General features: G+C 38.2%; 1 protein-coding gene across 1 annotated transcript in view; it reads right to left on the reverse strand.

Annotated features, from left to right (window-relative positions):
- Window positions 1–2555: 2555 nt before the first annotated feature.
- Window positions 2556–14401, reverse strand: part of LOC148371405 (oxysterol-binding protein-related protein 3-like) — a 40506-nt gene continuing 28660 nt past the window's right edge. Inside the window, exons 19-22 of the mRNA XM_088329468.1 lie at window positions 10400–10544; window positions 10145–10271; window positions 7458–7580; window positions 2556–4892 (exon numbers count right to left, since the gene is read on the reverse strand). Coding sequence (XP_088185594.1) covers window positions 4796–4892; window positions 7458–7580; window positions 10145–10271; window positions 10400–10544 — 492 coding nt within the window. The 3' untranslated portion in view covers window positions 2556–4795. The remainder of the gene's footprint in view (window positions 4893–7457; window positions 7581–10144; window positions 10272–10399; window positions 10545–14401) is intronic.

The raw sequence follows: 14401 nt of genomic DNA on the forward strand, positions 1-14401 counted from the left end.
AAAAAAGCTCGGCAATAAGAAACAAAAGGAAAAAATATAATACAAGAAAAAAAGGAGGGAAAGGAGAAAAAAAATAGGAAAAAGCAAGAAAAAATAAAAAGTTCAGAAAAATGAAACAAAAGAAGAAAAAAAGAAAAAGGGGGAATAAAGAACAAATGAAGAAAAAAGGAGAAAAAAGTAAAAAGCCAGGGAAAATAAGAACATTTTCACTACGTTTTTATCAATGACTAGAGCCGACCCCAGGCATAAGTGAGCTAAGCGGCTGCTTAGGGCCCCGCAATCACTAGGGGGACCCCAAGAGTGGTTAATTTTTTTGGTGCCAACATTGTCCCCATTGTCACTTTGTGTGTCCTCTCAAAAATACTTTTACAGAAATACAACAAAAATACTACACAATAACTACAAAACTAAATATCAAATATAGTGCTTAAAAACAGGGACCTCATGTATTATTTTCCTTTCATTCTGAAAATCAAAAACCAGTATAGAAGTACTATAAAAATACTACTATGGTAATACTATATTACTATATACTTTTTATTAAGTACTACTACAGAATTATTTACCCCCAAAATACTACAAAAACATAACTAGTCATATTGCAAAATTACTCGGGGAAAAATGACAAAAATACTATTATGGAAAATACTACAGAAATTTTACAAAAATCCTACTTTGGAAATACATCAATTATATTTTTACTGAAACACTAAAAATACCAATACATAACACGATAATATAAAAAAACTACTAGAGAAGTATTACTACAAAAATTGAGGATTACAACAGAAATACTGCAAATTACACCTGTAGCGATACTCCAAAAAAATCTATGAAAATATCACAAAAATACTACAAACATAAAACTACAGTAACACTGTACTACAAAAATACTACAGCTATATGACAAACATTGTAATATGGAAACACTAAAAAAATACAACAGAGATGGTACAAATACTACAGTAATACAACAAAAATACTATAATCTAAAACCACTGTAATACAAAAATACCACGAAATTACTACAGATATATCAAAAGAAATACTACTATGGAAATACTATGAAAAATTACTTTGAAAAATACTACAAGAATAGTATAAAAAAAAACTACAGTAACAGTACAAAAAACTACAATAAAAATCCGACTTCAGAAATACTAAAAAAAGAAAAACTACAGAAATAATTCAAAACTAAGTAACAAATGAAGTGACCTAAAAAAAATATTTTGCTCCAATTGTGGTCGTTTCAAAACCAATTTGATGAAATTCATCTACTTAAAAAAGAAGTATAAAATGTCACATGCAGCCCCGGACTCCAAATAGTTGCCCACCCTTGGAGTAGAACAGGGAATGAGTTCTAGTAGGTATAGAAATGATCAAGTAATAGGGGGCAATGTTCCCTCTAAACTGCGTGTGTGCGCAATTGCACACCGCTCAGAGCTTTTCCGCGCTCAAAAAAATCTAGCCAGCTCACAAAAACCAGGGCTTGAAATTGCAGTGTTACAGTGCATGAAGGTAAAAATACACAGGTTCCCCTGACGCTGTGTTCTAAATGCGGTATTTTGAAGTCAATGTCGAAGTAGAACCAAGTTGAGTAAAGTCAGTAGAGTTATTCGAGAACCGGCTTCTTCGGCTCTGCTCACTAATAAGAACCGTCTCTTTCGGGTCCCAAACGGCTCTTCAGGTTGTTTTTGCTTCTTTAATCCCAACTTGACCAAATATTATGTAAAATTATGCACAAAATGACTTAAAAGAAGGGAAGAAAAAAAAAAAAAAAAGAAAAAGACACCAAAATGAAAAAAGTAGTGAAAAGCTGAGAAAAAAAGAAACAAAAGGAGAGAAAAAAGAGCAGGAAAATTTCAGAAAAAAAGAAACAAAGGAAAAAAGGTAATAGAGAACAAAAAAAAGCAAGAAAAAATTAACAGCTAGGAAAGAATAAACAAGATTTTTTAAAGGAATTAAAAAAAAAATAGAAAAAACAGGAAAAAGAAGAAAAAGTTTGTGTAGCATTCAAATAATTTCAAATTATATCAAGTGAATCTTGTTGCCAACATTGTACTTCCACTAAAAAATGTGATTAAGTACAGTTCTGTATCTTGTAACCGACTAAATAAGCCCCCAAAATGTTAGTACTATGCGACAAAATATATCAGGAAAAAAAATGGATATCTTGTGAAATAATTGTAAAAACAAATGACGTTTGTAGGTCGTACAACCTTTGCAATAGTACATGAGTCAATTCATTCAAAAGAGAAAAATAATTTTGCATTGCCGGAAACTCAGCAAAATGTAACTTGATGTCAAGTTTTGGACATGTTTGATAATGATTTAGTTGCCACACTTGGGATTTCTGTTGCTCGCTGTTGTTTTAAGCGTTGCTCACAAAAATTAGAGGGAACATTGCTAGGGGGCCCCAAATCTCAATTTGCCTGTCAATGACAATCAAGTCAACAACACAGTAATAACATTTTTGTCATTTCGACATTATACATTTCTCGTTTCAAACTTCATTCATTCATTCATTCATTCATTACAAAAAAACACAGTCCCAGTAAAAGTTCTAAATCCATTGCTTTTATTACCGTTCTTAAAGAACCATTTTTTTTTTAAAGGATTTTGTTTATCCGCATTCCACAGTAAACAAGATAACAAGGCTAAAGTTCTTTCAAAATAAAAACTCAAACTCATTCAATTGATCAGGTAACTAAAAATATATACATTTATTTTCAAAACATCCCTGCGGTGATTACCCTTTTCAAAATTAAAGTAGCTCTGCACTAAAAGGCACCTTGGTAAATGGTGATTGACAAAATGAGATTCTCCAGCATAGCTTGATTCGAAACTAGAAAAGTGTCGATAAGAATTAAGACGAGACGACAGCACACATGATATAAATGATGTCGATTCGTACCCGTAAAAATGTTCCTTGTGTGTGAATAGAATACACTTTACAAATTACACACTGCCAAAACGTGTTGATAACTACGAGTACACAGCAAAAACCTACGGGCATAAAAACCTACGTGTCGAAATACTACGAGGAGGAATCAAGTTACGAGAACAAAACGAAAAGCTACGGGCATACTAACGAGTACAAAACACAGTGGTATGCAAATGTTTGTTTAGTACTCATAGTTTTCAATAGGTATCCGCAGACGGAAATGGTACCCCTGCGACCCTAGTGGTAAGGGGATCTAACCAACCAACAAACCATCGGCAGCTGGGCTTTTACAAGGAACACTTTAAACATAGTAATTACAATATTTACAGGCAGAGGTGGGTAGTAACCAGTTACATGTACTCTGTGTTACATTTACTTGAGTAAGTCTTGAAACAATTAGTATTATTTGGAGTACTTTTAAAACACTGTACTTTTTACTTGAGTAGATTTGAGAAGAAGAAACTGTACTTTTGGTCCGCTCTGTTCGGCTACATTGAGCCAGTTACTTAAACCCTGGGGTAGGTAGTAACGAGTTACATGTACTCTCTTCCATTTACTTGAGTAAGTTTTGGAGCAATTAGTATTATTGGAGTATTTTCAAAGCACTGCACTTTTTACTTGAGTAAATTTGAGAAGAAGAAACTGTACTCATAGTCCGTTCCGTTACATTGAACCAGTTACTTAAACCCAGAGGTGGGTAGTAATGAGTTACATGTACTCTGTTACATTTACTTGAGTAAGTTTTGGAACAATCAGTATTATTTGAAGTATTTTTAAAACACTTTACTTTTTACTTGAGTAGATTTGAGAAGAAGAAACTGTACTCTTAGTCCGTTCCGTTCGGCTACATTGAACCCAGAGGCGGATAGTAACAAGCCAAGTTTTGGAACATTTTGTAACTAGGAGTATTTTTAAAATCAGTACACTTTTTACTTGAGTATATTTGTGAAGAAAAAAAACTACTCTTTCTCCACTACATAGGACCAGTTACTTAAAGGCATAGGGTAGTAATGAGTTACATTTACTCTGTTACATCTACATGAGTAAGTTCTGGAACATTTTGTACTTCTGGGAGTATTTTTAAATCTCTATAATTTTACTTGAGTAGATTTGTAAAGAAGAAACTGTACTACTACTCCGGTACATTAGGCTACATTAAACCCGTTACTTAAACCCCTTGCACGTAAATAAGCGTCTGTCTCTGCTAAGGCACATTTGTATTCTCAGAGACCTCTTTTCTTTTGTTTCAATTTGACCAGTGACTCAAATAACTACAAGGTGGCACTTGTGAGCCGGTTAGTAATGTACTGTATGCACAGTGTGTATAACTGTAGCCTCATATATGTGAATTTATTTTAATCCACAGAAGGTTTACCCAAACAAATTAAGTACAGAGACTTCCTATTACACAGACTTTTTTTTTTTTTAAATTGGAGGGACTTTGATGATTTGATGATCTGTTTAAATATATATCTATATATTTTTTAAATCAAAAAGACGTTGCTACAGTTACTCAGTACTTGAGTAGTTTTTTTAAACACCAAGTACTTTTTACCTTTACTCAAGTATCTATTTGGATGACTACTATTTACAATTACTTGAATCCTATTATTCTGAAGTAACAGTACTTTTACTTGAGTACAATTTATGGCTCCTTTAACCACCTTTGTTTGTTGCGTCCCTTTCGATCAAACTCCAAATAAAAGAGGGCACAGTAAGTCCACGTAGGGTTCGGGTCACCACGACATCGATCAGGATGGCAGTTCAGTCTCACATCCGTTTTTTCTACATCCTATTTTGTGTTTTTTTTTGTGCGTGGAAGGAGATGGAGAGAGAAGAGAAAGGGGAGGGTCACCACAGGACAGGGAAGTCCACTTTCGCAAAGCCAGGTTCTCTTCGAAGCTCCCAGTACGAGTTGTTTGTGACCCACGTGTCGTTCTCCGATTTCCTGTTATCGCAATACAAATACATATTTTACTTGGGGCTGAGACGATTAGTCAACATTGTGCACAAAAAGGATAATGGCAACAGTTGAGATGACTTCCGTTGTCGGCAGACGCATTTTTTCCAACAGAGCGAAGCATCTCTACAAAAATCAGGGTTCGTACACTGTATCAAAGTTCTTTTGAAGCACTTTCAACGCCATGTTTTCCAGTAACTTTAAAAGAAGAAATCCAGCAATGATCAAAAGAACGTTTTTTTGTCGTTGGCTTCCATGACTAAAAAAAGTCGCTATCTTGCTGCTAGCACATACTTCATCTATAATCTTTTAGTGTCAATGGGCTGCTATAAACTAAAATGAATTCTGCTTAAACAATGCACGCGCAGCTTCAATACGTGACACACTGAAAGGCCTCTATAGATGTTGGGTAATAATGGAGTTCATTACAAAAGACAAGAAAGAAAGTAGTGTGTGTATAAAAAAGCAGAAAATCTTTTGCTTTTTGTTTTACTTCTTTTAATTTAGAATTTGTGTGTTATTTTTGAGGATCTGTTCCTAAATTGGTTAAAATTGAGATGTTTTTTGCATTCTATCATTAATTCATAGCATTGAAGAGTGAACATTTTTAATTTTAATTTCATAATTTTGCATTTGCAGGGATTTTGTTATTTTACACATATTTTTAGGACATCTGTAAATATTTTAATTCAAACCCCGCAAAACATATGAAATGACTAATTATTAATAATTTGGTGCATAACACGTGAAAGGCCTCTGGTTTAAGACCAGGTGGAAACATATGATGGGCACTAACCAGGCTGTACTTGTCCTAGACACTTTACAGGAAATGGTGCCCTTACCACCCGTATGCTTCAGGGATCCGACCCGTCCAGACAAAATTTTGATCTTTTATTACTCTTTGCTGTCATCTCCTGGCATGTGTCATTTTTGCAGCCTCTTTTAGCTCATTAATGATGCGCGTGCAAGTACATGTATTTCTTAGACACGTTAAAAAAAAAATCCTCCTTTTTTCTTCATCTTCCTTGAGGATTTGGTTCGCGGTTGGAATGTACGTGAGGCAGGCCCTTTCTACTTTCACCATTTTAATGCTTCACTCACAAGAACAAAAACCCGTGGGGACGAGCATGATGGCACTCTAAAGCACCGCCCCCAGCCCCATTCCTCAAACTTAATGTGTTGTGCTCCAAACAGCTCTGCAAACGGTAAGATAAAAGATGCAGTGGAAAATAAAGCACAAGGGCTCTTTGTACTCAATTGGGGCATTGTGAACACATACTAAATAGAAAAAATATTTAACTTGACTTCAAACGATGCACTCCAGCTTAAAAACCAAAGAAGTCCACATTTCCTTATTTTTGTGTATGTGGCCCGCCCAGAAAAATATTAAGACATCTCTGATCTAAAAAATATTCTAGTCACGATTAGATTGTTTAAAATGTTGCACAGTCAAAAAAATTGCAATAAAAGTAAACCATCGAATATTAAAAATTTAAGATGTATATATTTTCATGCTTTGTTTAACAAGTGGAGCATGACTTGTAAGCAGACTATTACTTGTGACACCATAACGCAGGGGTGCTCAAACTAAGGTCCGACGTTGTATTCCGGCCCTACAAACCAGAATATTCCAAATATAAGGAGAATATACATAATAGTAAAAAAAGTACTGTCAACTTTCTCCCCTTGGCCCTTTTGTGTGTCTACAACAGAAATACTACAAACATACTCCAAAACAAAATCCCCATTTTAGGGCTTCAAAACAGGGACCTCATATATTAGTTTTTGTTCATTCTCAAAAGAAAAAAATACAAAAGAAATACCACAAAAATACTACTACAAAAGTATTCCACCAGAAGTTCTAGAAAATACAATTAGTGTAATATTCAACAATTCTAAAGAAATACTACAAAAATATGACAGAAATAATACCAAAGTACTACAAAAATACTACTTTGGAAATACTTCAAAATACTCCAGAAACCTTCAGGAATATTACTACGGAAATATTACGACAGAAATACTGCAAAAATACAACAACAGTAATACTACAGATATACCAGTACTAGAAAAAAATATATAATAGAAATACTACAATAATACTACAGAAATGTTACTATGGAAATACTAGAAAAATACTACACAGGCCGAATTATTCCAAAAATTAAACAACTATGACAGTACAGAAATACTAAAAACGTCCAACTGCAGAACTACAAAAATACAACCAAATATCAAACTGATTGCTTAAAACAGGGAGCTGGAGCTAGTGTTTTTGCTTTAATTGTAAGCGTTTCAAAACCAATTGACTGAAACTAATCTTTTTAAAAACAAATATAAAGAAATGTAACCGTGTCTATTTATTCACAAAATAAAAAAAAATCGGATAGTTCTCCAGAATGGCCACATTTTGGACCCCAATGCGACCACCGACTCAAAATAGATGCCCCCCCCTCTCCTTCCCTAACGTGTAAATGTTATCTGGTGAGAAACAGTGGGGCATGTTGCCGTGTGAATGTGCATTCCTACAAACACGAATATTGAGCTACTTACTTGAAGAAACGCGGTTGGTGGCTCATGTTGTTGTCCTCCAGCACTTTCCTTCTCTCTCTCTGCAGCTGCTCTATCCTCTGCTTCTGTTCTTCTGCTCCGTCCACGTCACCCTCCTCCAAAAGCCTGAACAAAAAAACCCATAGAAAGTCAATTGGAATGGCTTAAGACAAGGGCGCGAAGGTCCGTTAACAAAAATCGATAGTAGGAATAGTCGACGATGGATTTCATTGTCGCCGGACACGACCGAGGCATCCCTACATGAATATAATCTCTGCTGTGAGTCTCACATGTGCAATAGCGTCCCTGTCTCGAGCCGTAACTGTCGCAAAGTTATGGTACTTTAAATAGCGCTTATCAAACGGGGGCGCCGGTGTTGTGCCGAGAAATGCACCCTTGCCGAGATTTGCATCCCCTAGCTACTATAACCACTTTTATCTCGTTTTATCTCACTTTTATATCACTTTTTGGAAATGTAATGGCGAACATATAACCAAATCCACTTTGTCTTGCATTTGTTGGGAATGTAATACAATTTAAACCATTCTGTCTTTGTAATTGTTGTGAATGTAATCGAACGGTAATGCACACCGTATATAAATCACTTTTGAGCAGGCAACATGTTTATTTTGCCTTTTTCTACTCAAATCGCTCGTATTAAAACTGTTATGCACTCTACCATAAAGCGTATTTCAGCATAATAAGCTTTACTGTAGAGTGCATAACAGTTCTCAAAAGTGATTTATATACGGTGTGCATTACCGTTCGATTACATTCACAACAAATACAAAGACGGAATGGTTTAAGTTGTATTACATTCCCAACAAATGCAAGACGAAGTGGTTTTGGTCATATGTTCGCCATTACATTCCCGAAAAGTGATATAAAAGTGAGATAAAACGAGGTAAATGTGGTTATAGTAGCTAGAGGATGCAAATCTCGGCAGGGATGCATTTCTCGGCATAACACCGGCGCCTTCATGGTAGTAAGGGGGTTAAAAGCATGCAGTCCGAAACAAAAACAACAGTCAAAACGTTAAAAACGACGGTTGTTAAAACAGATACCAAACTGTTGAGAATCTTTAAGTACTTTTGTTAAAGACTTTGTACAGAATGTACTTTACATAATACCCATATTGTTTTATCAACTGTCCCGCTGTTGCTAATTAGCCAGTTCTTGGTTTACAGGGATTAAAAATAATAATAATAAAAAAAAAATAAAAAAAAATCTTGACTTTAATGTATTATCTATTTGCCTGTTGCTAAAAATGGACAGTGATTTATATCACTACTACAAGGGTCTCCAAACTTTTTCAAGCTGAGAGCTACTTTTTGTTCATAATTAGCACAAAGGGCATCCATCTTAATATGAATTTCTAAAAGACCAAATTAGCCAGATGGCTATCTAAATAGCTAGAAAGGTAGCTTAATAGTTAGTTAGAAAAGTAAACAGGTAAAAAAACTAAAAGTGAGCTATATAGCCATTTAAAAGAGTAAAAAAACAACTAAATAGCCAAAGAGAAAGCAAAAAAAAAGATAGACAGCTAGCTAAACGGGGGGAGGGAGGGGATTGGGGGCAAAATGTAGCTTGATTATTACCAAAAAAAGATAAAAAGGTAGCTGGATAGCATGCAAAAAAAATTAAAAAGCCAGCTAGATACCTTGCTAGATAGTGAAATATGTAGGACGTTAGCTAGCTGCAAAGCTGAAAAAGTAGGAAGATAGCTATGTACAAAGCTGAAACGGTAGCCAGATAGCTAGCTACAAAGCTAAAATGGTAGCTTGATAGGTAGCTAAAAGAGTAAAAAAAGACATTCAAATAGCCAAATAAAAAGCTAAAAACAAAGCTGGATAGCTAGCTAGAAAGGAGGCCAAGATTTAGCTTGATAACGAGCAAAGAAATGTAAAAACCCAGCTAGGTAGGTGGCTAAATACCTAAAAATGTAGTAAGATAGCTAGCTAAAAAAAACTCCACATCTTTTTCTCATTCGCTTTATAAAACCCATGGATTTAAATTTTGTTTGTTTTATTTCCTGTAAAATAAAACACTCTAAAGCACTGCCCCCACTCTTTGTTTCCTGTAAAATAAAACAATAGAAGGATGAATACATATTTGTGTTTAATACATGAATAAATTCTCATGCTATTATCTTAATTAATTGCTTAAAAGTAATTATCAATACTTGGATCAATATCTTTTGTCCACTAAGCCCATGAACTGGAATTTAATTATTTGACTTTCTAAAATATCATCATGTTATTACTATGCTATTACAAAGTCAATTATTAAAATACTGTTAAATACACTGAGCCAAGCAATTAAAAGAAAACAACTTACTAGAAAATAACAATGGCCCATCACTGGTGAGCTATTTTAGGGTGCACCCTGGTGACCGCGGGTTGGAGACCCCAAGCAATGTGCCTAATTGGTTTAAGATTTGTATTTGCTTTTTGTACGAATCGGCAATATGTTCAATTAAAGATTATTTTTCATTGTACCCATTCTTCTTATGTTTATGATGATTTTCCACATAATTAAATCTACCTCATGCTAAATTTAAACAAAAATGAATAATTATCCGATGATTCAACTAATCATTTCAATAGTCGGTGACTGGTCGTGATAATAATCGTTGGTTGCAGCCCTACTTGAAACTCAAAATCTGTTCATAATAGTGGAGTGACATAAACCTCTGGTCCAGCCTGAAGCGTGTATCTGTAGGGGGCAGTAGAGGTCTAGTAGTGGAATCCAACTCATTTAGCTCCACAGCAAATTTAGTGAAGCCGTAGTACTGGTCCTGGTCTGCTGGCATGGGATCTACACAAAAAAAACACCATTGACATTTTGAATTACTATATATATATATATATATATATATATATATATATATATATATATATATAAGTATATTGTTGTTGTCTTTATGCAAAAGTGCTCTCTCTTACTTGCTCTCCAGATGCATGTGGCAGAGGGCGGGTCTCCCTGGAAAATGGACTCGTGCCATTTCCCGAAAATGGAGTGCACAACTTTTCCGCTGGAATCGGTCACCACTCCCTCGATCTCATTGACCGAGGAGCTCCACGATTTTGCCTGAAGAAAAACAAAACAACAAAAAATGATAAGACAAAAAAGGGACAGTGTGTAATATTTAGTGTCTCCAAGTGGTGTAAAAATACTTTAAAAAACAAAACCGATTCGAATACTTGGCAAAAATACATGAACTAGCTTACCAATGTTAACTTTTATTAATATTCAGAACTGGAGAAATTTGTATTTCTTTTACATAGTGGAATCCATACATACAATGTCATGCACTTTCCTGACAGCTTTCAACATGTTACCTAGTGTTCTCTTTTATTGATGTTTACTATCGTTTGTGTACTGTAACTCAATGCTAAATCTATTCCACCCTGATCTCCTGGAAGGGGGATTATCACTTGTGAGGCCCCTTCTCAAGGTTTCTTTTTTCCTCGCCTGCATGTTGGTTTAAGATCAGGTAATGGTGTAATTGTAATCCTGTGCAGTCCTTTGAGACATTTTTGTGATTAAGGGCTATATAAATAAATGTAATGTGACTTGACTACAAATCACAAGCATGTTTTTTATGGCATCTTGCTGCTACGCTGTGCTCATTTGGCACGGTTTTTTGTTCGTATTAGACAATACAGTGCCATCTAGAGGTCAAATATTACACGATGTATCCGACAGTACCAGACCTCAATCCTTTCTTTCGTCGACAGATGGTGCCGTGTGCCTGATAGTTTTACTCTATTGAATTGTCTTTGTTGTCAGTAATAACAACATAGTAAACGAGATTAGGCATAATAATAGAGCAATGTTTACGATGAAAAAGCAATGTTTCCCGTATTATTAAAAGGCTGGCAGACCGCCAGGGTTCGATTTGTCCCGCCAGAGTCTCTTAAACCAGGGTTATTAAAAAATATTGTAATATTTGTAAATGTTTGTATACATACAAAATTATTCAACATAACTAAGAAGCCCCATCGACACTGTGTATAGTGCCGATGGGGCGCTGCTGAGCTCGACCCGGGACGTTGTGAATCGACACGTCTTTCTCTGGGGAAGTAGAGCCTGAGGACTCTGGGTTGGGCTCTCGTATCACTGGGGTTGAAGTCACCGAGGTGGTCAAAAAACTCCTCGGTGGCAGGGACCCGGGGGTCGATGAGATCCGCCCGGAATTCATTAGGGCTCTGGGTGTAGTGGGCGTGTCATGGTTGACACGCCTCTGCAACATCGCGTGGACATCGGGGACAGTGCCTCTGGACTGGCAGACTGGGGTGGTGGTTCCCGTCTTTAAGAAGGGGGACCGGAGAGTGTGTTCCAACTACAGGGGAATCACACTTCTCAGCCTCCCTGGTGAGGTCTATTCAGGGGTACTGGAGAGGAGGGTCCTCCAGGAAGTCGAATCTCGGATTCAGGAGGAACAGTGAGGTTTTCGTCCTGACCGTGGAACATTGGACCAGCTCTATACACTCTGCAGGGTCTTTGAGGGTGCATGGGCGTTTGCCTGTCCGGTCTACATGTGTTTTGTGGACTTGGAGAAGGCATTCGACCGTGTTCCTCGGGAGGCCCTGTGGGGGATGCTTCGGGAGTATGGGGTACCGGACAGTCTTATCCGGGCTGTACGGTCCCTGTATGCCCGGTTCCAGAGTCTGGTCCGCATTGCCGTCAGTAAGTCGGATTCGTTCCCAGTGAGGGTTGGGCTCCGCCAGGGCTGCCCTTTGTCACCGATTCTGTTCATAACTTTTATGGACAGAATTTCTAGGCGCAGCTTTGGCGGGGATGGAGTCCGGTTTGGGGGCCTCAACATTGCGTCACTGCTTTTTGCAGATGACGTGGTGCTGTTGGCTTCCTCAGGCCGTGATCTTCAGCTCTCGCTGGAGCGATCTGCAGCCGGGTGTGAAGCGGGATGAGGATCAGCACCTCCAAGTCAGAGGCCAAGGTACTCAGTCGGAAAAGGGTGGTATGCTCCCTCCGGGTCGGGGAGGAGGTCTTGCCCCAAGTGGAAGAGTTCAAGTATCTTGGGGTCTTGTTCACGAGTGAGGGTAGGATGGAACGGGAGATCGACAGACGGGTCGGTGCAGTGTCTGCCGTCATTCGGACCCTGTACCGGTCCGTCGTGGTGAAGAGGGAGCTGAGCCGAAAGGCAAAGCTCTCGATCTACGTTCCTACCCTCACCTACAGTCATGAACTTTGGGTCATGACCGAAAGAACACGATCCCGGATACAAGTGGCCGAAATGAGTTTCCTCCGCAGAGTGGCTGGGTTCTCCCTTAGAGATAAGGTGAGAAGCTCAGTCATCCGGGAGGGACTCGGTGTAGAGCCACTGCTCCTCCGCGTTGAGAGGAGCCAGTTGAGGTGGCTCGGGCATCTGATAAGGATGCCTCCTGGACGCCTCCCTCGGGAGGTGTTCCGGGCATGTCCCACCGGGAGGAGGCCCCGGGGGCGACCCAGGACACGTTGGAGAGACTATGTCTCTCGGCTGGCTTGGGAATGCCTCGGGGTCCCGTCGGATGAGCTGGAGGAGGTAGCTGGGGATACGGACGTCTGGGCTACCCTTTTAACGCTGCTGCCCCCGCGACCCGACTTCGGATAAACGAAAGACAATGGATGGATGGATGGATAACAAGATCTCATTTTAAAAAGACTCACAAACGCCATGGTGTGCACACTTGCACACTTTTTGCCTGCTCATTCGCTTCTGGTTAATATGCATGTTTTCCTCCCTGTTGCTGTGCTAATTTGTTTGCTGAGCAGAGGGGGAGGGGCAGCAGCACAAGTAGGGGAACTGACAGCGGTTACCAACCTTTTTGAAGCTGAGCTACTATTCCAGACCTGGGCACTCCGGTCCTGGAGGGCCATACGTCCTGCCAGATTTTGAAGTTTGCTCTTCTTTAACTCAGGTGATACAAATTATAACCTCGTTAGCAAGCTAGCAAGTGCTCGTTAACGATACTGGTGATTGGAATCACATGTATTGGATCAGAGAAACCTCAAAAATCATGCAGAACATACGGCCCTCCAGGACCGGAGTGCCCAGGTCTGTACTATTTGGTACTCTTAAGCGCAAAGAACTACAGGTTTGATATGGAGTTCAAAAATAGCATATCACATTACTATTTTCTTGCTACTATGTTATTATGTAATTGCCAAGTTGTAAATATCAGAAGTTGGGTTGAAATGGGCTCCGACAACCACTAAATCAGGCATGTCTAACACTACTATTTCTAAATTACAAACGTTCCCTATGGTATTTTAGTTTAATTGTAATTCTAAAAATAATAAACAAAAAGACTAAAAAAATGTTATAGCAGGATGTAAACTATGTACGTAAAACAAAAGAACAGTGGGATCCAGCCCGTTGGATAGTTTTAATCCAGCATCCAAAAATGTCCAAGTATGTTAAAAGAACAAAGAGAGTCTTTAGGTCTTTTAAATCAAAAGTTCAGATTTTTTAAAAGGGACAGTATGTAATATATTGTGCACAGTGTTGTCTGGTGCAGGCGAGGGGGCAGTGCCTGCACTACGGAGACTCCAGGTGGACAAACAGCACCATGCTTTCCTCAAATGTACCTGGCCTTTGTTGACAGCTTTCCAGCACGCAAGCAAGATTTCCTTGGAAATGCAGCCCCAAGATAAATCCTTGTACTGTAGCGCTGCTTTTGATCGGGAAGCTTTCGTTTGGGAGCGGTGGGAACATGTGTGGTGGTCCATTTGAGGTTTTCTTTTAGACTTTCAGATTGAAGTTCCAAATCTAATACCGAGTGACTTTTCAATGCTTTGAGAATCAAAATATTTCTTCATTGAACTTTTAACTTGGGCAGATCGGAAGAACGTCTACGTCGTCTCCGTCTTGCCATCGGTAGGATTCGGCCAAATATAAGGCGTAATATGTTACGTATGTTAAAGTCGACTCAGACCAATGA

Source organism: Urocampus carinirostris, chromosome 2 (genome assembly GCF_059441175.1).
Source record: "Urocampus carinirostris isolate Australia breed hairy pipefish chromosome 2, RoL_Ucar_1.0, whole genome shotgun sequence".
NCBI lineage: Eukaryota > Metazoa > Chordata > Actinopteri > Syngnathiformes > Syngnathidae > Urocampus > Urocampus carinirostris.